The sequence below is a fragment of the Phocoena phocoena genome, chromosome 3 (assembly GCF_963924675.1).
Source record: "Phocoena phocoena chromosome 3, mPhoPho1.1, whole genome shotgun sequence".
NCBI classification, from domain to species: domain Eukaryota; kingdom Metazoa; phylum Chordata; class Mammalia; order Artiodactyla; family Phocoenidae; genus Phocoena; species Phocoena phocoena.
The window spans coordinates 159,457,023-159,481,715 of record NC_089221.1 but is presented as its reverse complement, the minus strand read 5'-3'; the positions used below and the strand labels follow the sequence as shown (position 1 = coordinate 159,481,715).

Below are 24,693 nucleotides of genomic sequence, written 5' to 3'. Positions count from 1 at the left end.
TTATAAAAACCAACGAAAGCCAGTTTTGCTTTATCGTGACCTCGATGAAGCAATCCTTGGTGGCGCAGTGGTTAAGAATCCACCTGCCAATGCAGGGGACACAGGTTCGAGCCCTGGTCCGGGAAGATCCCACATGCCGCAGAGCAACTAAGCCCGTGTGCCACAACTACTGAGCCTGCGCACTAGAACTTGTGAGCCACAGCTATTGAGCCCACGTGCCACAACTACTGAAGCCCACATGCCTAGAGCCTGTGCTCCGCAACAAGAGAAGCCATCGCAATGAGAAGCCTGTGCACCGCAACGAAGAGTAGCCCCCCCGCTCGCTGCAACTAGAGAAAGCTTGTGCGCAGCGACGAAGACCCAACGCAGCCAAAAATAAATAAATAAATACATTTATATAAAAATTTCATTTGATTAAATCACAACTCTTGAGTGCATGTCTTTATCTTGCTCCGATTTTAATTGGAGTAATCTTTTCTTTTAGAGACAATTTTTTAGAGCAGTTTAAGTTCACAGCAAAATTAAGCAGAAGGTACAGAGATTTCCCATACACATCCTGCCCCTACTCGTGCACAACCTTCCTAGCTCTCAAAGTCCCCACCAAAGTAGTGCGTTTGTTACAACTGATCAGCCTACATTGACAGCTCATTATCACCCAAAGTCCACTGTTTACATTAGAGTTCACTCTTAGTGTTGTATGTTCTAAGGGTTTGGAAAAATGTATAATGGCCTGTATCCATCTATACTATCATACAGAGTAGTTTCACTGCCCTAGAACTCCTCTGTGTTCCATCTATTCATCCCTTCCTTTCCCCTAATCCTTGCCAACCACTGATCTTTTTACCGACTCTGTAGTTTTGCCTTTTCCCCAGTGTCATATAATTGGAATCCTATAGTATGTAGCCTTTTCAGATTGCCTTCTTTTACTTAGTAATATGCATTTAAGATTCCTCCATGTTTTTTCATAGCTTGAAAGCTCATTTCTTTGTAACTTTGAACGCTATTCCGTTGCCTGGATGTTCCACAGTTTATTTATCTATTCACCTACTCGAGGACGTCTTGGTTGCTTCCAGGTTTTGGCAATTATGAATAAAGCTGCTATAAACATCCATGTGTAGGTTTTGTGTGGACATAAGTTTTCTACTCCTCTGGGCAAAGAGCATGGAGTGAAATTACTGGACCATACAGGAAAAGTATGTTTCGTTTTGTAAGAAACTGCGAAAATGTCTTCCAAAGTGGCTGTACCAGTTCATGTCTTTTTAATAACCAGTACGATGAAATGAAAAGTATGCATAAAGCATTTTTGTTTCATGTTGAAGTACCGTGGTAGCTGTTCCCAGGAAAATAACACTTGTGTGATTATTTGAATTGCAAGCTGAACAAGCCACTTTTTTCATGGAATACCATTTTTAGACAAACCTCAGTTATTCCAACATGGGTATTTGGCAGACATTTTCACAAAAATGAAAGAAGTGGGTCTGTCACTTCAAGGAAAGCAGCTGATGGTATTTGTTGCCAATGATAAAATTTGGACTTTTAAGTGAAAATTAGAATTTTGAAAAACTTATACTTACTACTGTAATCTTGACGGCTTGCCAACCCTTAAAGACTCTTCTGATGAGATCAGTGGTCATATTAACAAATATTACTTCTTGATATTGAATAATGAAATGTGTTAATATTTGGATGATCTGTGTAATTCAGGAACTAATCTTTTTCAGATGACTAGTGAATGATGTTTAAAAAGATGCACTCAATAGATTTTAATGTTAATAGAATACTAAAGGTTCACTGACAGTTTCAGATTCCACCGTGCAACTATCCTTTAAAACGTGTCAAGTTTTGGTGTAGTCTCAAAGAATAGCCACGATAACTGAAAAAGCTGATTAAAATATTCCTGTCTTTTCCAACCACCTGTCTGGGTGTTTCTGTTTAGAGACTCCTTATTTAATATATAGTGTTGATTCATTAACGTTGAATTCGCAGCCAACAGCATTGTAACTCATGCCTGAATGAAGCTTATCTAACACATGGATTTTTTTCCATGAGGCACAGGACAGTCTTCCTGTGCTAAAGAACATCAGACAGCACTTCAGCACTGTGTCTGGGGCCACTTCAAACAGCAAAATCAACAAAAAGCACAAAAATGGGGAAAATGCAGCATGAAAGAGACCGTGGAAAGGACATTTTTTCCAGAATGACACCTGAAACAAGAAGGTAGAGGGTTGCCTTCTTTGACCTTAGCTGGAAACTTGACCTTAGCATATCAACCAGTTCAAATTTTTTACCATGCTGAGCATGTCTGCTAATGGCCACAAAAGTGCCATGCGTATCTATTTTGGGGTCACAGATAAATTTTAGCAAGTAGGTGAATTTGCAAATATGGAATCCTCACGTAAGGAGGATCAACTGTATGAGAATCTTGCTTTCTTTTTATTAAGCTAGCCGTTAAACAATTTGTAAAAGTGTAAAACATTGCCACTCTTCTAATAATTTTTTTCTTGTTTTGGAAAATATAGCTATTTTCATAAAAATCTGCTATTTATGTTAACATGTAATGAATTTATTATTATGCTAAAATGAATAAACAAATATTGAAATACTTTCTCAGATTTATTTCCAATAAAGACTAATAGGTATAACTTATACAGACAAAAACTCTTTCGAGTCCTCCATCATCATTTTTTTCCCCTCCGTGATTTTTTTTAACCAATAGACACCATTTCTTAGAATAGTTTTAGATTTACAGAAAGATTGAAAAGATAGTGCAGAGTTCCCATATCCCTTCACCTCCCCCTCAAATTTCCCCTATTATTATTCCCCTATGATTAATATCTTCCATTAGTAGACACATTTGTTACAATTAATGAGCCAATATTGATACATTAGTATTAAAGTCTTTAATAGTATTAAATTCTAATAAATCTTTATTAAAGTAAAGATACATTAGTATTAAACCCTATTCAGATTCCCTCAGCTTTCTCCTAATATCCTTTTTCTGTTCCAGGAACACATGCAGGACCCCATATTACCCTAGACATCATGTCTCCTTAGGCTCTTCTTTACTTGTTTTAGACTTTCCTTGTTTTTATGACTTGACAGTTTTGAGGAGTACCGGTTAGGCATATTGCAGGATGCCCCTTATTGGAATTTGCATGACTTAAAAAAAATCATGATTAGACTGGGGTTGTGAGTTTTGGGGGATCCTCCTTAATTTTAACAGTGTAAAGTGTTTTCAAGACCCAATAGTTTGAGAACCACTGATGTTTCTTCTTCTTATTTTGTGTGAAAGAGCAGGGGGCGCTCTGTCTTCCAGCCTCTAGCACAGCTTGAAGCATAGTGGGTGGATGAACGATAAATATGTGTGGAGGGAATAACTGTATGAACCAGGACCTCAGGGGCAGCTCGAGGCTCAGAAAAGGATGCAGAATCATCTGTGCACACCTGGTGACTGAAACAGAGGGAGTGTGAAGGTTTCAGGGAGGAGTTGCAGGTGTGGCCCAGGAGAACTTGACATCTGGGGCAGGGGTTCAACTTCAGCCAGACATTGAAATCATTTGAGGAGCATTAAAATATGCCTGAGCCCCTCGCCCAGGGAAGCTGACGAAATTGGTCTGGGGTACCACCTGGGTATCAGAATTTTTAAAGGCTCCCCTGGTGATTCTAAGGTACAGCTAAGTTTGAGAACTGCTTATCTAGAAGGTATTGTGTCAAGAAGGAGAGTGGGGGCTGTATGCACAAAGAATTGGAATTGGGGTGGCTGCTCCCCGGCTGTGTGACCTTGGTCAAGTTACTGAACCTCTCTGAGAGCCTGTCTCCTCATCTGCAAATGAGGGTAATGATATCTACTGCATAGGGGTGTGTAGATTAAATATGAGTAAAAGAGCCTGCCTAGACTAGGAAGTTGCCGTCAACAATTGCTCAATAACAATAATAATAGCAAACATGTATTGGGTTTTTATCACATGCCATGCTCTGTGCTCAGCTCTTAAACATGGCAATTACTTTTCAGGAGAGGTAGGAGATATTGGAAACAGCCAAGTCAGTGCCATTTGGGAAGAAAAGCAAAATCAACATTGCCCGGTGTATCCTAAAGAGTGCAAAGAATAATGTTAATTACAATACTAACAGCAGTGATTTGCCTCCCACTTGCACAATGCTTCACGCTGCAGGGAGGATTTCCATGCTCACGCACTTCAGTTTTCTCAGCTTTAATTTTCTGTGGGGTCGGCAGAGTCATCTCCGTTGTTTAAACGAGGAGACCAGGCACAGAGAGGGAGAGGGGCTGGCTCAAGCTCACACAGCGGCCAAGTGGCCAAGGATGGAATGTGCGCCCCGAGGGAGAAGAGGGGCAGCCGAGCCCACGCAGAGGCTGCGCTCACTCGGACGCTCACGCCCGCGCCATCCCCAGACCTCCGCTGAGGATGCGGGCTTGGGCCCAGTGGTGCCAGGGCCTGGTGCCCGCGCTCTCCAGGGATATTCTGGCCTCGGGAGGGCTCAGGAGGCAGCGGGAGGCTGGGGCTCGGAGGCGCGGCTCTGAGCTGGGGGGCGGGGGCTAGACGAGAGAGAGGCCAACCACCCCGCCTACCCCAGGATCCCCTCCCTCCCCAAACAGGCAGCGCCCTTTCTCCCAAGCTGCAGCTGAGCCAGGGCTGGGCGCGGGGGAGGCTGGGGGCATCCCGGAGGGGATCCCGCCCCCGCCCCCCACCTCCAGCGACCCGGGGCCCCCACACCCACGTGAACGCAGGGCTGGCGCCGATCCCACTCGCTGCACAGCGCGTCGCGGCTCAGCGCGGGTACCTCGGCCTTTTGGTCCTGGAGCCGGCGCTGCGCGGTCTCTGGCGGTTCCCCCCTGCCCTGGCCGGGCGCTTCTCTGGGCTCCGGCTTCTGCCTCCTGGCGCAGCGCGTAGGCGGACACGCGGGCAGGCCGCCCCCGCAGCTCCTGGCCCTGGTGAGTGGGAACACCACGGCTCCTCGAGGGCGGGGGCTCTGAGGTTCGGGGCAGGCGGGATCCGAGGCCGGCTTGGCCTACCCTGGGGTCCGGCGGGTGGGGCGCCCCCTGCGCCCACGTTCCCATCTCTCGGCTGCTCTTTGTCTCAGCTGCTCCCTGACTCTTAGAGTCGTAGCCTCCGCTCATCTCCCCGTAGCCCTGATCAGTTTCCTATCGCCTTAGTTACTCCAGATTCTCCCTGCCCATCTCCCTTCTCATCCTGTCCCTCTATCCCTGGCCTCTACTGGTGGGCAGGTTTCCATCTCTGCCTGATGCCTGGTCCCTTTCCAGGGCTTGGTTCCCTTCCCTACCTGGGGCTTATTCCTCCAACTCCGGAGGGACCTGGTTGTGACAGACTTTGGCCATCGCTGCGGGGGGCGGGGGGCTGGGTCCGAAGTTGTGTGTGGGGTGGTGATGGTGTGTGTGTGTGTGTGTGTGTGTGTGTGTGTGTGTGTGTGTGAGACTGAATTTATGAGTAGGGTTGCCTTCCCAAAGAGGTGGGTGGGCCTGAATGTTTAAATGTGGGAAGGAATTCGGATGTCTGAAGTTTTGTGTCCCAAGTTGTGCGTTGTGTATAGGAATGGCATTTCTGCAAATGCCATATGGAGTTTCATTTACAAGGGGTGTTGTGCAAGGACGTGAAGGTGTGTATGTATGGGGTTGTGTGTCTGAGAAGGGGTGTGGGGTTTTGTGTCTGACGGCATTCATGAATGTGTCAAGTGTGTGTGTGTTTGTGTGTGTAGGAATTGTATGACTGATACTGCATGAATGGAGTTGCATTTCTTTTTTTTTTAAATTGAAGTATAGATGATGTACAATATTATATAAGTTACAGGTGTACAACATAGTGATTCACAATTTTTAAAGGTTGTGCTCCATTTACAGTTATTATAAAATATTGGCTATATTCCCTGTGTTGTACAATATATTCTTATAGCTTATATATTATAGCAATATAGCTTATTTTATACATAATAGTTTGTACCTCTTAACCCCCTAGCCCTAAGTTGCCCCTCCCCCCTTCCCTCTCCCCATTGGCAGCCACTAGTTTGTCCTCTATACCTGTGAGTTTGTTTCTTTTTTGTTATATTCACTAGTTTGTTGTATTTTCTAGATCCTACATATAAGTGATATCATACAGTGTTTGTCGTTCTCTGTCTGACTTACTTCACTTAGCATAATACTTGGAGTTGCCTTTCTGAAAGTGTGTGGGTTGTATGTTGAACAGTTCTGTGTGTGTGAAACTGTGTGTCTGTGTGCAGTTGTGTATATGTCAGTTGTACACAACAGGTGTGTGAGGTTGTGTGTTCAAGTGTGTGTATGTGGCGTGTGATGTATGTGGTTTCCTCCTTGTCTTTCCCTCCCTTCACTCACTCCTCAGGCTAGCGGTGTATTGAGATAAAATGTATGGAAAGCATCCCTGTTTGCCCACTGTAGGCTGCTTCAGCTTTAGAATGTAGGAGTTCCTTCCTTTTTGCCCCTGGCTCTGAGAGATGCCCCTCTCATCACATCTAAGAGTCTGGAGGTTGTGAGAACCAGGTGGGGGACCCGTCCTTGAATCCCTGAAGATCCTGGAACACTAGAAGGGCCGTTTCCTGAGTAGGAAGCCTAAGAAACAGGGCCAAGAGAAGGCGTAGGACCAGGAGAGACTAGAAAAGAGAGAACCCAGGGTGAGGGGAGAAGGCCCCCGGGGGTCCAAGAGAGACTGAGAAGGGGCCAAATGGAGGCCAAGGTCCTGGGAAAACAAGTTCAAGTTAAGCATTGCTTAGCAAGTAATGCAGTCAGGACCGAGCAATGTCGATGGGAAGACCCTCTCCCTTGTCAACATTTTTCTCAGTCCTCAGTCATGTGTCTGTTGGATTTCTGCTTTTTATTAACCTTGGTTGTCATCTATTTCATGCTCACTAGGTGCTGTTCTAAGTGTCGCGTGAATTGGGCCATCAAAGCCACACAGAAAGTGACCAGTTCCTGAAAGGTGGAGTGGGATTTGAAAGAAAGAGCTCATGTACGCTCTTCCTCTAGGCCAGGGATCTCCAAAATTTTTCAGTAAAGGGCCAGAGAGATTGTATGGAGACCCATAAAATCTCTGTTCCGACAGCTCAGCTCAGCACTTGTAGCACAAAAGTAGCTGTAGACAGTACATAAAGAATGAGTATGGCTATGTGCCTATAAAACTTTACTTACAAAAACAAGAAGCGGGCCAGAATTGGTCCTTGGACTATGGCTTGTACATCTCTGCTCTGTACCAGTTCTTGTGAGGGAGAGATAGGAAATAGACAAAACTAGCTCTAGAGATTTTTGTGACTCGTTTGGATCTCAGCTGGATAAACAGACGAAGAATATTGAAATCAGACCCCTATCTTACACCACTCACAAAAATTAAGTTGAAGTGGATACGAGTCATAAACATAAGGCCTGACAGTGTAAAACTGCTAGAGGAAAATGTAAGGTAGAAGCTGCTCAACTTTGGTCACAGCACTGATTTTTTTTTTTTTTTTTTTGATATGACACCAAAAGCACAAACAACAGAAGCAAAAATCAAGTGTGACTACATCAAACTTAAAAGCTTCTGCACAGCAACAGAAACAACAAAATGAAAAGGCAACCTACAGAATGGGAGAACAATTTTGCAGACCGTGTATTGGATAAGGGGTTAATATCCAAAATATATAAAGATCTCATACAACTCAATAACAAAAATCATCAACGATCTGATTGAAAAATGGGCAGAGGAACTAAATAGTCATTTTTCCAGAGAAGTTGTCCACATGGCCAAGAGCTGCAGAGGACTGTTCAGTGGGAGCTGTGGCCTTAGGTAGAGGAATACAGTCAGTGCCACACAGGGGCCTGGCAGGGGGAGCTGAGAGAATGCTCCACCTACATCTCCTCCCACCTTCCATTCTCCTGCCGTTTTCTACTGGCCAGACTGAAAGGGCAAGGGAGCCCGGGCAATGCCAACTGTAGTGGTCAGCCTCTTGCCTGGGGATGAATCTATAGGGATAACAGAATTGCCAGTATGCCTACAAGAGGGGTGCTGCCACTTTTTGCTGTGAGATCAGTATAGGTAAGCCTGCTTATCTTTCTGGAACAGGAGGTGCCCAGGGCCCACGAGACTTTTGGGGACACCCATGCAAACGTTTTCGCTTCTTTTGAAATCAGAATAAAGAATTTAACTTTCAAGTCAAAGAAAACGTTTTAATATGTAATATTACTGTTCTCATCTAAAAAATTGGGGTGAAATTTACACAACAGAAAACCAACCATTTTCAAGTGGCATTCAGTGGTATTCAGTTCATTTGCAATAATGTACAACAATCACCTTGATCTAGTTCCAAAATAATATATTCCTTTTTATACCAATTTGGCATACCAAATTATACCAAATATAATTTTAATATATATTTTAATGGAGGAAGGGGCTGTGAAGGCAAATTTTCCTCAGACTCATGAAGGCAAATGTTCCTCACAATTTCCAAGCTGCCTATACATGGAAGGTGTTTAGTTGGTAAAAGGATAGGCAAGTTTTATTTCTTATATGCATTTTATTTAACGTGTATTAAGATATAATAAGCATTTCAAGTAATGACCTAAAGTTTCCAGTTTGGATTACAATTATTTAGGTAAGTAAATAAGATGACATGGATGTGGCTGAATGTAAAGAGTCTGAAGTTTGGGAGACAGCGCCCGGCAGGCACCCCAGAGTGACTCTGAACATCACATTTTTCTTCAAAAATGGATCCTGAGGGGCTTCCCTGGTGGCACAGTGGTTGAGAGTCCGCCTGCCGATGCAGGGGACGCGGGTTCGTGCCCCGGTCCGGGAGGATCCCTGGTGCCGCGGAGCGGCTGGGCCCGTGAGCCATGGCCGCTGAGCCTGCGCTTCCGGATCCTGAAGAGGTGCTGGGATCAAGAATGATCACCATTTCCATCCCATGGGACTCTCCCTCTGCCTGTTGCTCACTTGGGCATTCACACAGAGCAACTGCATTTATTGGGCACGAACTGTTTGCCAGGCACCTGCTGATTCTGTCGTTGTGCTGTAGTAATTTGGGGGGCTAACCACAGAGTGCCTTGTTTAAGGCTCTGAGTGAAGTTGATGCTCAGCAAAGATTTGTTAGTCTGGTTTGTGAGCTGCGTCAGCTCTCAATTACTTGTGATGATCTCGTGAGATAAGGAGGGGTCTGGAGTTAGAGAATGGCAAAAACGTCCATTATATTGTGACCTATTCCTCTGTCTCTTCCCAGCCATGCCTGGGAGTGATTCTGGAGACCTTGATCTTTTTCTGCCAGGACATGACCCTTGAACCCCTAGCAGTGTTCTCAGGTGGCCCAGCGCAGGCACATCCCAACAGACCGACGCCGCCCCTCCCCTGCTCTTTGGACTCTCTCTGAGTTCATCACCAGCTTCTGCCACCTTTCCCCTCTTCCCACATCCACCTTCTGTCCGGCCCCTCACCAGGCCCGGGCCCCTTTGTACCCCGCAGGTAGACGATGAGCAGCCATGGCAACAGCTTGTTTCTGCGGGAGAGTGGCCAGCGGCTGGGCCGGGTGGGCTTGCTGCAGCGGCTGCTGGACAGCCTGCAGCAGAGAGCGCTGAGAACGCGCTTGCGCCTGCAGACCATGACGTGCGAGCACGTGCTGCGCTTCCTGCGCCGGAACGCCTTCATCTTGCTGACCGTCAGCGCCGTGGTCATTGGTGAGTCGTCTGGGAGGGGCGGGCTCTGCCCCCGGAGGGCGAGGACCTGAGGGAAGTTCCCCGCACAGCGTATTTCTTCCCTCCACTTACTTCTTCTCACCTGCACAGGTGCACACGTCCACCATTCCCCCTCCCCAGGACGCGCTCACACAAATAGGAATACATTCTTGCGAACACATCTGTGGGTACACACAACGTCTCATCTATATGCATGTGTATATACGGGCATAAGTGTACACCATACAAACGCACTTCTGCATACGAACACACACAAACATGAACACGTTTTTATGCATGCACAAAACATACAGGTGCAAAAAAGTAAACACACGCTTGCACACATATACTAGAACTTATAAACACGTTCACACACACATGCATTCCTCTGCACACACAATGGCCCACTTAAGAGCTTGAATACATGTGTACCCCCATGCTTGAAAACAGTAACATACACACACAAGTCATACCTGTATACACACATGGGAAAAACATGTGCATCTCATATACATGGACCCTCATATATAGGGACAGATACATGTGCACAAGTGAGTACACGCTATCACATATGTGTGCATATGTACACATGAATGTGCGTATTTACACACATGTCAACACAATAACACATAAATTCATACATTCCACAACGTACACACAAACACGCACACTCATAGAATCTTTCTCTCTTTCTGTCACCTCTACCCACACACACGCCCTTCTTGGGATGGATGGATGGCCCCTGCTTGGGATTCAGTGACCAAATTCAACCCTACAGACCCCTCATTTTGGCCCTAGGGGTCAGCCTGGCCTTTGCCCTGCGGCCGTACCAGCTGAGCTACCGCCAGGTCAAGTACTTCTCTTTCCCTGGAGAGCTTCTCATGAGGATGCTACAGATGCTGGTGCTGCCACTCATTGTCTCCAGTCTGGTCACAGGTGAGAGAGCCCAGGCCAGTGTCGGCCTCCAAGACACATCCCAGAGTCCAAGCTCAAACCTGGAGCCACGGCTGTTCCAAGCATGGGACCACCTCCCCAACTCAGGACCTCAAACATGGAGCATGCACGTAGCTCTGAGTCTTTGGCCAAAGCCCTGATCCCAATCAGACCTGGGTTCCAGAACCCAGATGACCTGCAATCCTTATCTCAGTAGCTTTCCTGTACTTTTCCTTGGAGGTAAAATACCAGCCTGAGAGGGGCTTAGTATCATCCAGAGATGAAAGGAAGGCTGTTGTGGGGCAGCCAGGGAAGGTAGCTGGGATGTGGTGTGGAAGGTAATGGGATGGGACGTGGATGAAGGTGTTTGAGATACAGGTGACAGGGTGGTGGGTGGAGGGGTGGTGGAAGTATGAATGGCCTATGCAGGGGTTGGCAAACTTTTTCTATAAAGGGACAAGTAGAAAACATTTTCACCTTCAAGGACCATGTGGTCTCTGTTGCAACCCTTCAATTCTGTTGTAGTGCAAAAGCAGCAAGCAGATTAGTTTGTAAACAAATGGGCATTGCAGTGTTCCAATAAAACTTTATTTACAAAAATAGGCAGCGGGCCAGATTTGGCCCATGGGTGGTTGATTGCCAATCTCCAGATTTGGGGATGGGTACGAAGATAAAGGGAAGGAAGAATGATTTCTTGGGTTGGGTTTCCTTAGAAGCAGAGACTGAGAAGGGACTATTTGCACAAGTGAGTTATTGAGGGGTAGCTCTCAAGAGAAACCTATGAGGAAGTGAGGTGAGCAGGATGGGGAAAGAAGTTAAGTAGAAATGTGGGTTCAGAAGAAGGTTGGCGTCTCAGCCTGATCCCACGGGGAGCTCTGGAGAATGTGCAACACTACAGAATTGTTCTCCACAACTCTGCCCCCGTCTAAATCAAAGGAGCTGGCCTTTTGAATCCCTGTACCAATCAGTCATTGGCTGTAGGTCTCCCATGGGGACTTTGTGGGTGAGTAAGCTCCTGTTCGGCTGAGGGCAGCCCTCAACAGAAGGGGGCAGCGTGAGTTGTTAGCAGCCAACAGGCTCAGCTGTGGAAGGATGGGTGTATCAGCACGATAAAGGGTGTCTTGATAGGGCACCAAAAGTATCTACTACAGATAGTGTATAGTGAGCTGGGTTGGAGGGAGGTGTGATTTTGGGGTGGATAGGAGGATGAAGAGAGCAATGCAGATGAGCTTATGGTGCAAAATAGGGGTGAATAGAGGATGGAGTGGGGGTTGAAAATGCTGGCTTGGAATAGAGGGAAGGTTAGTGAAGTGGTGCTTGGGATAAAGGATGGAGTGGAAGGTGTAATTGGAACATAGAATGGGAGTTGGAGGATGGCGATGTGGGGTGGGGCAAAGGAGGAGGGATGCTTGGTGGAATGGTTGTAGCAGTGTGGGGAGTGTGGAGCAAATAGATGGGAGAGTAGGTGGTGGGGTGTGGATGGGGCTGCTCGGGCTGCACCACCTGTCCTCCAGGTATGGCGTCCTTGGATAACAAGGCAACAGGGCGGATGGGGATGCGGGCAGCTGTATACTACATGGTGACCACTGTCATCGCGGTCTTCATCGGCATCCTTATGGTCACCATCATCCATCCTGGGAAGGGCTCCAAGGAGGGGCTGCACCGAGAGGGCCGGATCGAGACCGTTCCCACGGCTGATGCCTTCATGGACCTGGTCAGGTGACGTCCTTTCTAATTTTGATGGGAATTCCAGCCCTACATGTAACAACCTATACTCAAGGGGAGACAAAGGGGACAGGCTAATCCAGCCTGGAAATGCAACACCCAAGTTGGGCCTAGTGTTTTTGGTACCTATTTTCTGTCCTGGAGCCTTGCATAAATCCTCTGAGAGCAGCTTACTCCTAGGGTATGATCTTTTGACCCGTAGGCTAGGGAGGCTATAATTGCAGCATCTTGAGATGGGCTCAGGACAAATGGTATTTGTCTGGTGTTCCCAAGATCCATTGGAAGGTGAATGATTCTCTTAAAGTAGCAAGATTTTGCCTGCCAGAATCAAGGCTGGTCATAGTTCTACCCTAGTCACTGACTTGGGGGGAGCTTTCCGTGTTTTTTTTTTGGAGACATCACTGTGTGTGAATTGAAGTCCCTGAGGTGGCATAAGGTCATACCAAAGGGCTCAGACAGGCCTGAATTTGAGGTCCATCTGTACCCCTTAGGAGTTGTGTGGATTTGGGTAACTTACATAAGTTCTTTGTGCTGTGGTTTCTTTGTATGTAAAATGGGGACATCAATAACACTCCCTTTTAGGATTATTGTGGTGTTTAAATCAGATCCCATAGGTAAGGCACTTAGATCGGTTTTCAGATGTTGGCTGCTATTATTATCATTGCCATTGCAATTATTATTACTGTTATCAGCCTAGATTCTCTTCTAAGGTCTAACCACGTTCATTCATCTGATGTTTTTCTGCAGAAATATGTTTCCGCCCAACCTTGTGGAGGCCTGCTTCAAACAGGTCAGGGGGAAGTACATAGTCTGATCAAGGAGGTTTGGAGGGTTGGGGGAGCTTGCTGCCGAGTGAATGGTCCAGGAGTGAGGGATGGGAAGAAGGACCTGACAGAGCATTGCCCAGGGGCTTTTGGAAGAGTCTGAAAGAATGTGCTTTCTATTGGTGTGGTGATCAAGGCAAGGTTAGAGAGAAGGACTTAGGTCAAAGGCTGCCTGGGGATGGTAATGGAGGAGGAACCAAGGCTTCTGATCATAGACAGTTGAGGAGACAGACCCCAAAACCTGTCTGAGCATTGCCCAGGGAGCTTGTGAAAAATGCAGAATCTATACTCATTCTTCCATTCATTGGTTGTTCACTCCCTCATTAACCTGTTTATGCACTCAATTTACTATGTATTGGTCTATGGCCCAATATCTCCTTATTTCAGTTTAAGACGCAGTACAGCACGAGGTTGGTAACCAGGACCATTGTGAGGACAGATAATGGATCTGAGCTGGGCACCTCCATGCCTCCTTTATCCTCAATGGAGAACGGAAGCAGCCTCTTGGAAAATGTCACACGGGCCATAGGCACCTTGCAGGAGGTGCTGAGCTTTGAGGAGACTGTGCCTGTGCCTGGCTCAGCCAATGGCATCAACGCCCTGGGCCTTGTGGTCTTCTCAGTGGCCTTCGGGCTGGTCATCGGTGGCATGAAACACAAGGGCCGAGTCCTGCGGGATTTCTTCGACAGCCTCAATGAGGCTATTATGAGGCTGGTGGGCATCATTATCTGGTGAGTGCTGGGCTGTGACAAGGGCGGGGTGGTGGTGGTGATGGCACACAGAAGGGTGTTGTCAGGGCTGGGAAGTCAGGCTGTGGGGCAGCTCCTGAAGTGGTTGCTGGGACCACTCGGCCGAAGTCATTTATATATGCATCGGTTAATTCACACCCTCACTCATTCACTTACTCATTCATTCATACCTTTGTGCAATGATTTATTCACTCATTCACCCCCTTGTTCATCTATTTATTCACTCATTTATTCATTTGTACTCAAGCTCCTGTGCATTGTTCATTCCCTCCGTCATTTATCTATCTTCCCATTCTTCTATGGATTGGCCGAATTATCCATCCATTTATTTATTTATCTTCATTCTTCCATGAATTGGTTCACTCATTTTCCCATTCATTTGTTCATTTTTCTTTGCATTGGTTAAGTCACTCATTCATTCACTCATAAATCCATTCACAAACTCATCCATGCATTAGTTAATTCTTTGATTGATTGATTGATTTACTCACTAAGTCATCTATTCATTTGGACTCATTCTTTGACTCACTTGTTCATCTCTACATTTGTTATTCTCTCATTCACTCAGTCAAATATTCCTTGCATTCATTCATCCATTTGCTTAACCCACTCATTAGTTCACTCACCCATCATTCATGTCTCATTTGCTCATTTTCTCACTCATTTATCCGCTCACTGATTATTCCTTAATTGACGCATTCATTCATTCATTCTTTAAATCCCTTCATTCTTTCAGCAGACATTTTCCCAGGCTGACTTTATTTTGAACTCTGGAATACAGAGATACATTGAATTCAGTCCTTGTCCTCAAAGAGCTTTCAAAGTCTTGGAGGAGACAGGCACATATTAGATAAATATAATACAAGATGGAAGGTTCTAGAGCCAAGAGACATTAAAAAAGTATAGATAAGTAAGCAGCCAATGAGGGATATGCAGTGAACTCTGTCTGGGAAGGTGAGGAGGAAGTCATGGAGACGTCCGCCTCTTAGTTGGGTCTTGAAAGGTGAGTGGGAATCCAACAGGACAGGAAGAAAGGAGAGGCACTTCAAGCAGAGGGAATAGAACATGCAAAGCTCGAAAGAACCTGAGTTGTTTGGAGAATGGTAAGGAGTTCAAGAAGGTGGGAGCCTACCTAGGGAGTGGTGGTGGAAGATGTTAACGAGGCTGTCTTCCCAAATTGGGGAAGACATTGTACGTCATCCCAAATAATTTGAAAGTTGGGTGGGGGGCTAGAGGCTAAGTTGAGAGCTTGGAAAAGCAGCTGAGGGGATTGGGAGGGAAAGCTTATCAAGGACGAGCAAGAAGATTGAAAAGGAATATTGAAAACTCAACTGAATTGGGCACCATGAGTCTATAGCGATGTCCTTGGCACGTTTGGGAAAATATCCATATGTGCCAGGTAGCCGAGTATAGGAGGAAAGAAGTCATGTGCAATTGATCCAGAGTTGAGGAATTTTGCAGAGTGTGAGAAAGGAAGGATGGAGGTGAGGAATTTGAGAAAGGAGTTAACAGGTTATTCACAGAGGTAGATCTGGAGTTGGAGACAAGTCAGCAACCACCCACCAGGGCTAACCTCGAGCCCAGCTTGGGGAATACAGATGTGGCTGGAGGAGTCCCCTGTATCCTCATTCCCACAACCTCAGCTTGGGTCTCACCATTTCTGACCTAAGCTGTTGCACCACCTCCCCAAGCGGTCCTCACCTCCTCATACATCCCCCATGACAATGACCAAGTGTGGACTTCAATTTCTAAAGAGACAGAAATAACAAAGGAAGTCTGGTGATGGGTGAATTATGGCATCACTGGCAGAAACTCACAAAACTAAGCAATGGGCTGTTTTGAGTGGAAAACAGGTGAACCCCCTATGAACTTGCTTCATCTGTCTTCTCTACTCTTCTTTTCACTCACTGCTCCAGCTATACTGGTCTTCTTTCTGTTCCTCCAGTACTTCTAGCTCACATCCATCTCACGGTCTTTGAACTGTGCCTGCAATGCTTTCCCCTCAAATATGCATGGTTCCTTTTCATCATTCAGGTATCAGCATAAATGTCACCTCTTCAGAGAAGCCCTCCCTGACCACTCATTCTTACAGCCCCACTCACTGATTCTCTTTTGTAGTTATCACCACCTGAAGTTTTTTGTTTTGTTTTGTTTTTTGCGGTACACGGGCCTCTCACTGTTTTGGCGGCCTCTCCTGTTGCGGAGCACAGGCTCCAGACGCGCAGGCTCAGCGGCCATGGCTCACGGGCCCAGCCACTATGCGGCATGTGGGATCTTCCCAGACCGGGGCACAAACCCGTGTCCCCTGCCTTGGCAGGCAGACTCTCAACCACTGCGCCACCAGGGAAGCCCTACCTGAAGTTTTTAATGACATATTTCTCTGTGTATTGCATAGTTCCCCCATTAGGATGTAAGCACCATGAGGGCAGGGACCACGTGACTGGAACATAGTAGGTGCTCAATGGATATTTGTTGAGTGAACGAACAGATAATTTAATAAGACAGGCTGTTTATAATTAACTTTTTATTGGAGTGTAGTTGATTTACAATGTTGTGTTAGCTTCTGCTCTACAGCAAAGTGAGTCAGTTATATATACATACATATATCCACTCTTCTTCAGAGTTTATTCCGTATAGGTCATTATAGAATATTGAATAGAGTTCCCTGTGCTATACAGTAGGTTCTTATTAGTTATCTATTTTATATATAGTAGTGTGTATATGTCAATCCCAATCTCCCAATTTATCCCTCCCCCACCTTTCCCCCTTGGTATCCGTAAGTTTGTTTTCTACAGCTGTGACTCAATTTCTGCTTTGTAAATAGGTTCATTTGTACAATTTTTTTTTAGATTCCACATATAAGCAATATCGTATAATATTTAAGACAGGTTGTTTAAGATGTCTGTGGGAAATCCAGGTGAAATAACTTAGGGCTGGTGAATGAGTGAGAATATATACTTAAAGGAAAGAGAATAGGGGCATACAGGTTACAGATGTAGAGCAAAGAGTTGGGGGAAGTGAATAAGGGAAGTTAGAAGGCCAGAGATAGGGAGTGTCTGGGCAATGTCTAGGGAAAAAGCCCTGAGGACTGTGATTATTTGGGGGGACTTGAATTGGGGGGTGGGTGAAGGAGAGACCTTATAAGAATGTATATGTTGGAGTTGTAGGAACTCTTCTGCTCTCTGTGGGCGAGCTGTGGGTAATCAGGAAGAAAAGGTGGGATTTATTTGTGGGACCCAGCCCCATTTGTTATTGTGTGGGGAAGGTTGGAGTGGAGTGGGCTGCTGTATGGTGTGTGTTGCCTGGCTCCAGGGTCTATGTTGGCAAAGCCTGGGGGATGCTGGCTCCAGGCTTGTAGGGGAGGTCATGAGGGAGGCCTGACAGGTGTCTGGCTTGGCCCAGGTATGCACCTGTGGGCATCCTGTTCCTGATTGCTGGCAAGATCCTAGAGATGGAAGACATGGCTGTCCTTGGGGGTCAGCTGGGCATGTACACCCTGACCGTCATCGTGGGTTTGTTCCTTCATGCCGGTGGCATCCTGCCTCTCATCTACTTCCTCATCACCCATCGGAATCCTTTCCCCTTCATTGGGGGAATACTGCAGGCCCTCATCACTGCCATGGGCACGTCTTCCAGGTATGGCCTTGCTCCTCACCACTGGTACCCTTCCTAGGTTCACTCTTTGCCTTTCACAGGCTCTCTTAGGAGTCCTGCCCTCTCTGCCACTACAGAACCTCATCTGGGTTGTATAGTAATGTCAGGTGCTCTTGAAGGTCTCCAGGTGGCTCGACACCTGGGCACTGATCTTTGTCCTGGGCTGGCTCTCCTAACCCCTTTCCCTCCTTTTCTGTTTCTCTATTTATTTCTTTATTTTTAAAATATCTATTTATTTGGCTGCGCTGGATCTTAGCTGTAGCATGTAGGATCTTCGTTGCCGCGTGTGGGATCGTCGTTGTAGCAAGCGAGATCTTTTTAGTTGCGGCATGTGGGATTCAGTTCCCTGGCTAGGGATCGAACCCAGGCCCCCTGCATCGGGAGCATGGAATCCTAGCCACTGGACCACCAGGGAAGTCCCTGTTTCTCTATTTAATATGGAGGGAGAACCAGCTGCAAATTTTGAGGTTAGGACCAAGGGTCATGATCTCAGTCATTTTCTACCTCATAGGGTCTCATCTCCCCTTGAGATGGCCTCTGGGAGCTCCCTTGGCTTCCTTCTCTTTTATGGTTTCAGGGGTTTCATAAAGAGCTCCCCTCTCCACCGTCAATCAAATTCAAAACAATCTGAGATGTATCACTAGAGCCAACCAGATGGAAGAAAAGTATCATTTTTATTGCTTGTAACACCTGTTGGAGAATGTTGTGCCTTTTGATCTGTGGCCAAGGAGGATTGGTGCCATTGTACCCCAGAATTAAACTCACCCGGTTGCCACAGGCATGGACACCCAAAGATCCCCTTTGTGGGTCCAGGATTCTCACTGCATGATATAGAGCTGACCAGACAGAGCGCATGTTTCATGGACCAGCTGATCCCAAGCGGGGAGAGAGAGACCTAGAAGGTTAGTGTAGCTGAGGTCACTCCCTGAATAAACATGGGAAGTGGGGAATAGGAGTCTTCTGTAATACCTCTCTCTTAGCCCTGAGGTGTGGGAGCTCAGAAGGCCCTTTGCCTCCTTTCTGGGAGTGGATAGTTAGAGCGAACTGGTGACACGAACTAGTGTCTAGTAAGTAGCCCTCAGCTATTGGTTTTAGGTGGGTCAAGAGACCTTCAGCCTGGGGGACCCCACTGCTGTGTGCTCTCTGTGTCATGAGGAGTTCCCCTCCCCCACGCACAGTCATCGGCCTCTGAAATGTCAGACACCTGCCGTCTTCCCCTTGCTCTAGCTCCCACTTCGCCTTCCAGTGTTCTCGGGGGAGCCCTCCCTTGGCCCATCGCCACCACTTATTCTCAGCCCTTGGGGTTCTCTCTCCCAGCTCTGCGACACTGCCCATCACCTTCCGCTGTCTGGAGGAGGGCCTGGGTGTGGACCGCCGCATCACCAGGTTTGTGCTGCCGGTGGGGGCCACCGTCAACATGGATGGCACTGCCCTCTACGAGGCCCTGGCCGCCATCTTCATCGCTCAAGTCAACAACTACGAACTCAACCTGGGTCAGATCACAACTATCAGGTGAGTTGGCCTTGGGTGGGACCTGCCAACAGCTGAGACCTGAGAAGTCATGAGCTTGGCTGGGGGTGTTGGAGGGGAGGGAGTCACAGCAAGAAGTAAAGGGAGCCTTTGGATGTTGGAAGGGGGATGTGTTGAGGGACGCAGGAAAAAATAAGACATGGTTCCTGAACTCAGGGAAGATCCAGTCTAATGAAGGAAAAAGACACACTGATGATGAGGATGACGATGATGACGGTGTTGGTGAGGATGATGTAGATTACGGAGGGGATAGTGGTGATGATAGTGATGGGGGTGATAAGGGTGGTGATGGTGATAATGGAGATGATGATGATGGCCAACATTTATAAAACACTTGCTATGTGCCATACACAGCATTAAGTATTTTACAGGCGTGGGCTCTTTGAATGACATCTCATGATGTCCTATGCATAGTTCCATTACTGCCCTTGCCAAATTATAAAAAAGATTATCTCCTTATTATGGGTAACGTAAGAGTTTTGGGAATCCAGAGAAGGGTTATGTAACTCAGCTGATGCTGTATAGCTATCTTTTTCTTTCCATTTTCTTAGCCTCTTCCTAAACAATTTCAACATCCAAACAGGTGACTCTTCCATCATCTTCTTTTCAAAGTTTGCTGACCTTTGGAATTCCAGCCACCTACTCTTGGGGCCATGTCCTGGACTTTGCCCCTGCTTAGCCTGCTCTGACATCTCGAGTATGTGCATCGTGGCCACAGTGTCCGATCTCTCCATTCTCTCACTTTACTTCCCCTACATATTTTCTTTAATTCCATGAAAAGTCTTGCTTCTTCAACTCCTCTCATTCCCTCCATTATGGTTTCACTTTCCCTCTGTGTGTTTCGGTTCAGCGCCTCTCAAACTTTTCTGTGCGTACTAATCACTTGGGGGTCTTGTTCAAAAGCAGACTCTGATTCAGTAGCTCGGGGTTGGGGCTTGTGATTCTGCATTTCCATCAAGTTCAGAGGTGATGCTGATGCTGCTGGTCTAGGGACCACACGTGGAACCGTGAGCTTCCGGACCAGAGAGTGTGGTGCTTCATTCTTTCATTTTCTTGAGAGCGTCTTTGATATCCTTACCCCTTAGTCTTTCCAAATCCTCAACATTGGGGATTCAATCAACCACTTTATCTGTTCCTATGTCAAGGTGTCTGAACCCAGCTAGAGAAAAATCTACCCACTGTGGTGATTACTGCAGTGACCGCTACAAGACGACGCATTAACTTACCAGCTAAGTGTATTTCCACTCAGAAATCCCTTTATATCAGTGATTCAAAGTCTTGGCTACTCATTAGCATTGCCCAAGACCACCTACTCCCTGAGGCTCTGACTTTGCTATGGTGGGGGTAGGGTATAGGCGTTGGTATGTTTGTGAAAACCGCCCAGGTGATACTACTGTGCCCAGGGTAGATAACTACCCAGTTATGTGGTGGCACCATTATCCATCCCTCATTCCAAATCTTCACTCTATTTATCTTCCAGTTCCGTTCTCCAATTTTCTTCCGCGTAAAAGATCATATTTCCTTATACCTCAGGGGTGTCGTTGAGGTTACTGGGTGTGAATGGACCCAACTTTCTGCCCCCACAACTCAAATTTATTGTGGTATGCATCCATCCATGCTTTCTTTCCCCTGATCTCAGTTTAAACATGGATCTGTTGCTCTATTCAAAACTCATTCCTCTACAATTCCCCAAATCTCGTCCCTCCTATCTTCTCACTCTGTCAGCTACTCCATTGCTTACTTGCATTTTCAACTCCACTGCCTCTACTTGACCTTTCTCTACAGCATATGAAGGCATTCTGATGTCTCTCACATATTATAAAAATAAAGACCTTAGACCTAGAATACTAGTGACCTCAGGGAAACTGGACTCCAGTGCCCATGCTCTTTAATGGAGCATCCTACCCTCCCTAACAGCTCTCTGCCCCTCTTGGCTACATAGGGATTGTGAATAAAGGCAGGTACCACAATGTCATGCAGTGTAGTACCAAGCTGGCTTGGCTGGAAATACTGGTAACTGGGGTCAGCAGCAGGACGGAGTGCTCTCTCTTTTTATAGGGGTTCTGAGAGACCACTCTGCAGATAAGGAAAACAGGCTGAACTTGGGTCCCAATGGCTTAGGGACATTCAGGGATACAGCTTCAATCTGGGCACTATGGCTCATAGCATCTGGAGGTCCTGTGAGATGTTGAGCCCATGTGAAGTCCCTTCTACTATGGGTAGAGGAGGTCCCAGCTACCTTGTTACCACACAACCCAGAGATCTTTGAGTCTTATACCTCTGAGGCCCCTGAGTCTTTCTTCAAACAATCTTCCTTGCCTTTACAATAAAAGGCTGTGGTATGAGAAGCCTTTTCTAGGGGAAACCAAGGATGCAGTGAAGATGACATGAAGATAATTTCAAAGGAACACGTTTTGGTTTGTTTGTTTGTCTAGCTTAGGGTCCCAAACATTGCAGTGAGCACTTTTCACGGGAACTTTCACATTCTGGGGAGTAGAGAAGTCATCAAAAAGGGTAAGGACTCTTGAGGGGCGTTCTTAAATGGATCAGGGAACTGAGCATCACTTCTAGCTTCTAATCTATGCGAAGAGCTTGGTGGCAGTGGCCAGCTTGAGACCCATCAGGTAATTGCTTCAGAATTTAGTGGAAGATTGTGATTGGATGGTTAGGGATTCCTAGTTTGGACTGAATCTAAACAAAGTTTGAGTTGGATTATTGGATCCAGGTGGAATTAGCTGGATCTTATGAGAGCATGGTGCCTGCCTCCCAAGGGCATGCACAGATCACTGTTTACGCCAGGGCCAGCACTCAGAAGAGATATTCTCTCTCACTTAGGATATTAGTAATAATGACCCTTCTTGGGGCCCTACTCTCAAAGCATTGTTCTATTTTACGGCTCATAATAACCCCTCAAGGTAGGTATATGTCTACCAGTCTATAGATGAGGGAATATAGGCTCTGAGTTTATGTCCCAGGGTGTACAGCTGACGAATAAAACCTGCTGGACCCCAAAGTCCATTCCCTGTTCATGAGCCCAAATGTTTGCTCAATCACTGTGCTGTAAGAGATATCGTCTGCGTTAAGCATCTCGAGTAGCTCTATGTCCACGACTATAGAATTTGGGAAAGGACTTCAGAAGCCACCAGGGAGGGGGGGGGCGTCAACCTCAGGGCCCTAACACCTTTCCTGGCAAGCCCAGTGGTCTTATAATTCTTCTTAGCACACCAGGCTAGACATCCGAATTGATGCAGGAGCTAAAATCTAGCCTACTTGTGATCCAGTCTGACCCTCTACTTGATGGTGGATCACCATCTCTTTCACTTTCTATGTGTTTTACGTTTTAGTTTTCCAAAACCTTATATGTGTAAATGTCTAATTTTTAAAATTCACTCAAGCACCATAGACAATTTCTTCTTTTGACTCTAAATTTGGCCCACCTTCCGGAGTTCTGTTCCTGGCAGCTGGACCTGTCTATACTGACCTACCTACTTCTAACATACGTGCACATGGGGAACTCAAGCTTCTGCTTTACGGCTGCTGCCCAGTTGATTCTTCTGCCCTCTTCCAGTCCCCAGAAGCAACTGGTTAAATCCTTACTCTTGCATCTGCAATATGAATTGTTTAAAACCTCTATCATTGGGTGGACGTCTAACCAGATCCCAACAAAGGAGGAGGGAACATAACTGCAGTGGCATTCAATGAAAGTTGCTTTGGATTTGCTCTTTATTTTTGGGAATTTGATTTAAGATGCCCTGGGAAACTGACCCCTTCCCTTCTTTTGTGTCTCTTCTGACACTGCCTCATCTCTCCCTTCCCTCCTCCTGCCTCGCTGTGTTCTCTCTCCACATGCAGTATCACGGCTACAGCAGCCAGCATTGGGGCTGCTGGCATCCCCCAGGCAGGTCTGGTCACCATGGTCATTGTGCTAACCTCGGTCGGCCTGCCCACTGAAGATATCACGCTCATCATAGCTGTGGACTGGTTCCTGTAAGTGCTCTTCAGACTCTGGTGCTATCTGTCCTCGAACCCACCACTCTCCCTGCAGCACTCCCAACACACGGGCTCTTATTCCAGCAAGGACAGAGTTCTAGGATTTTAGAATGAAAAGGTGGCCTGGGGGAATATCCCAAGCCATGTGGATCCCAAATTCTATAGAGTTAACCTTGGGAAGTAGGGCAGGGAGGAGGTAAGCAATGGGGTCTTTACCCATTATCCAGAAAAGCCCTGCTGTACCTGTTTAATGTAGAAGTCACCAAAAAGGTGATCCTTGGGGGCAGAGCTGGCTTGCAAATTTAAAAAAAAATTCTCAACTTTAATTATTTATTTATTTATTTTGGGCCACGCTGTGTGGCTCGAGGGATCATAGTTCCCTGACCAGGGATTGAACCTGCACCTGTGGCAGTAAAAGCGCCGAGTCCTAACCACTGGACCGCCAGGGAATTCCCTCAACTTTTAAAAATAGGAGGTTTACATATAAAAATCTGGACTTTTGTCCCCACTTGGGAGCTGTCCCCTGGATCTGAGTCTCATTTAGTTGGTCTTCAGTCTGGCCTTGTTTACTCACAATGGTTACCTTCCTCATCCTGTATGCTGTTCAGCTCGTAACCCCTACTTTTCTGTATCAGACGTTTACATTTTTTTTAAAAAAAGACTTGCCTTGCTAATAACAAACGTGAGCATATCAGAGCTCGGTCCACCCTGTGTTAGACTGGAATGTGAACCCCAACTTTTAGGCACAAGGAGCTCCTGGCTGCTGCACCCTCTTCTCTGTGGAGCTCTTCAAACCTCGATTAACGGTGGCTTGTCTCTCCCTCCCCACCGCCCCCGCCCCCTCCAGTGATCGACTTCGCACCGTGACCAATGTGCTGGGGGACTCTATTGGAGCAGCAGTCATTGAGCATTTGTCTCAGCGGGAGCTGGAGCTGCAGGAAGCTGAACTCACCCTCCCCAGCCTGGGGAAGCCCTACAAGTCTCTCATGGCACAAGAGAAGGGGGCGTCCAGGGGACGGGGAGGCAACGAGAGTGCCATGTGAGAGCCCCCAGCTCTGCCGCCTAGAGGAGGGAAGGGGGCTGGGGAGGGGGTTCCTGGGGAAGACCGCTGCATGAGTGACTGTGCACTGAACACACATGTTCTTTCCAGCGCGTCTGGGGGGAAACTGAGATAAAAGAGCAGGGATGAAAGATGTCTAAGGGCTCTGTTTCTCTCTGGGCATATGCTGAGAATTTGTGGGAGGGTGATGGGCAAGGCAGGGGAGGAGATGTTTTCCCTGGGATTGGGGCTAAGGGGAGCTTCAGGTTCCACAAGGTGAGCGATCAGCTCATGTTCCTCATTTTCTCAAGGACTGGTGGAACTCGAGAAGGGTAAAGGAAAACTACTATTTCTCCTAATAAAACAATATCCATGGCCTCTGTGTCGGGAGTCCCTATGACCACCTTCGGGTTTGATGATTTGCCGGAAGGACTCACAGAACTCGAAAAAGCTCTGATGCTCACATTTATGGTTTATTGCAGTGAAAGGACAGAGGTTAAAATCAGCAAAGGCAAAAGGTGCAGGGGGCAGGGGCCAGGAGAGACCAGGTGCGAGCTTCCAGTTGTCGTG

At 46.8% G+C, this 24,693-nt stretch overlaps 1 protein-coding gene and 1 non-coding gene across 4 annotated transcripts; one reads left to right on the top strand and one right to left on the bottom strand.

The window, feature by feature from the left end:
- Nucleotides 1–4,618: 4,618 nt before the first annotated feature.
- Nucleotides 4,619–24,277, top strand: SLC1A6 (solute carrier family 1 member 6). Of its 3 annotated transcripts, none has more exons than XM_065875129.1 (10): nt 4,619–4,951; nt 9,471–9,682; nt 10,478–10,615; nt 12,127–12,331; nt 13,085–13,127; nt 13,549–13,892; nt 17,313–17,546; nt 18,882–19,076; nt 22,947–23,081; nt 23,932–24,277. In XM_065875129.1, the coding sequence occupies exons 2-10, from the start codon at nt 9,478–9,480 to the stop codon at nt 24,125–24,127; spliced, it is 1,695 nt and encodes a 564-aa protein (XP_065731201.1). In that variant the 5' UTR covers nt 4,619–4,951; nt 9,471–9,477; the 3' UTR covers nt 24,128–24,277. The 3 variants fall into 3 exon arrangements, with proteins under 3 accessions (XP_065731201.1, XP_065731200.1, XP_065731202.1); XM_065875128.1 differs by having other exon boundaries at nt 4,801–4,951; nt 9,475–9,682; XM_065875130.1 differs by lacking the exons at nt 4,619–4,951; nt 12,127–12,331; nt 17,313–17,546; ... (1 more) ...; nt 22,947–23,081; nt 23,932–24,277 and having other exon boundaries at nt 9,478–9,682; nt 13,549–13,579.
- On the bottom strand, nt 17,907–17,979 carry TRNAR-CCG (transfer RNA arginine (anticodon CCG)). The gene has a single exon. It is a non-coding gene; the product is annotated as a tRNA-Arg (tRNA).
- Nucleotides 24,278–24,693: the final 416 nt, after the last annotated feature.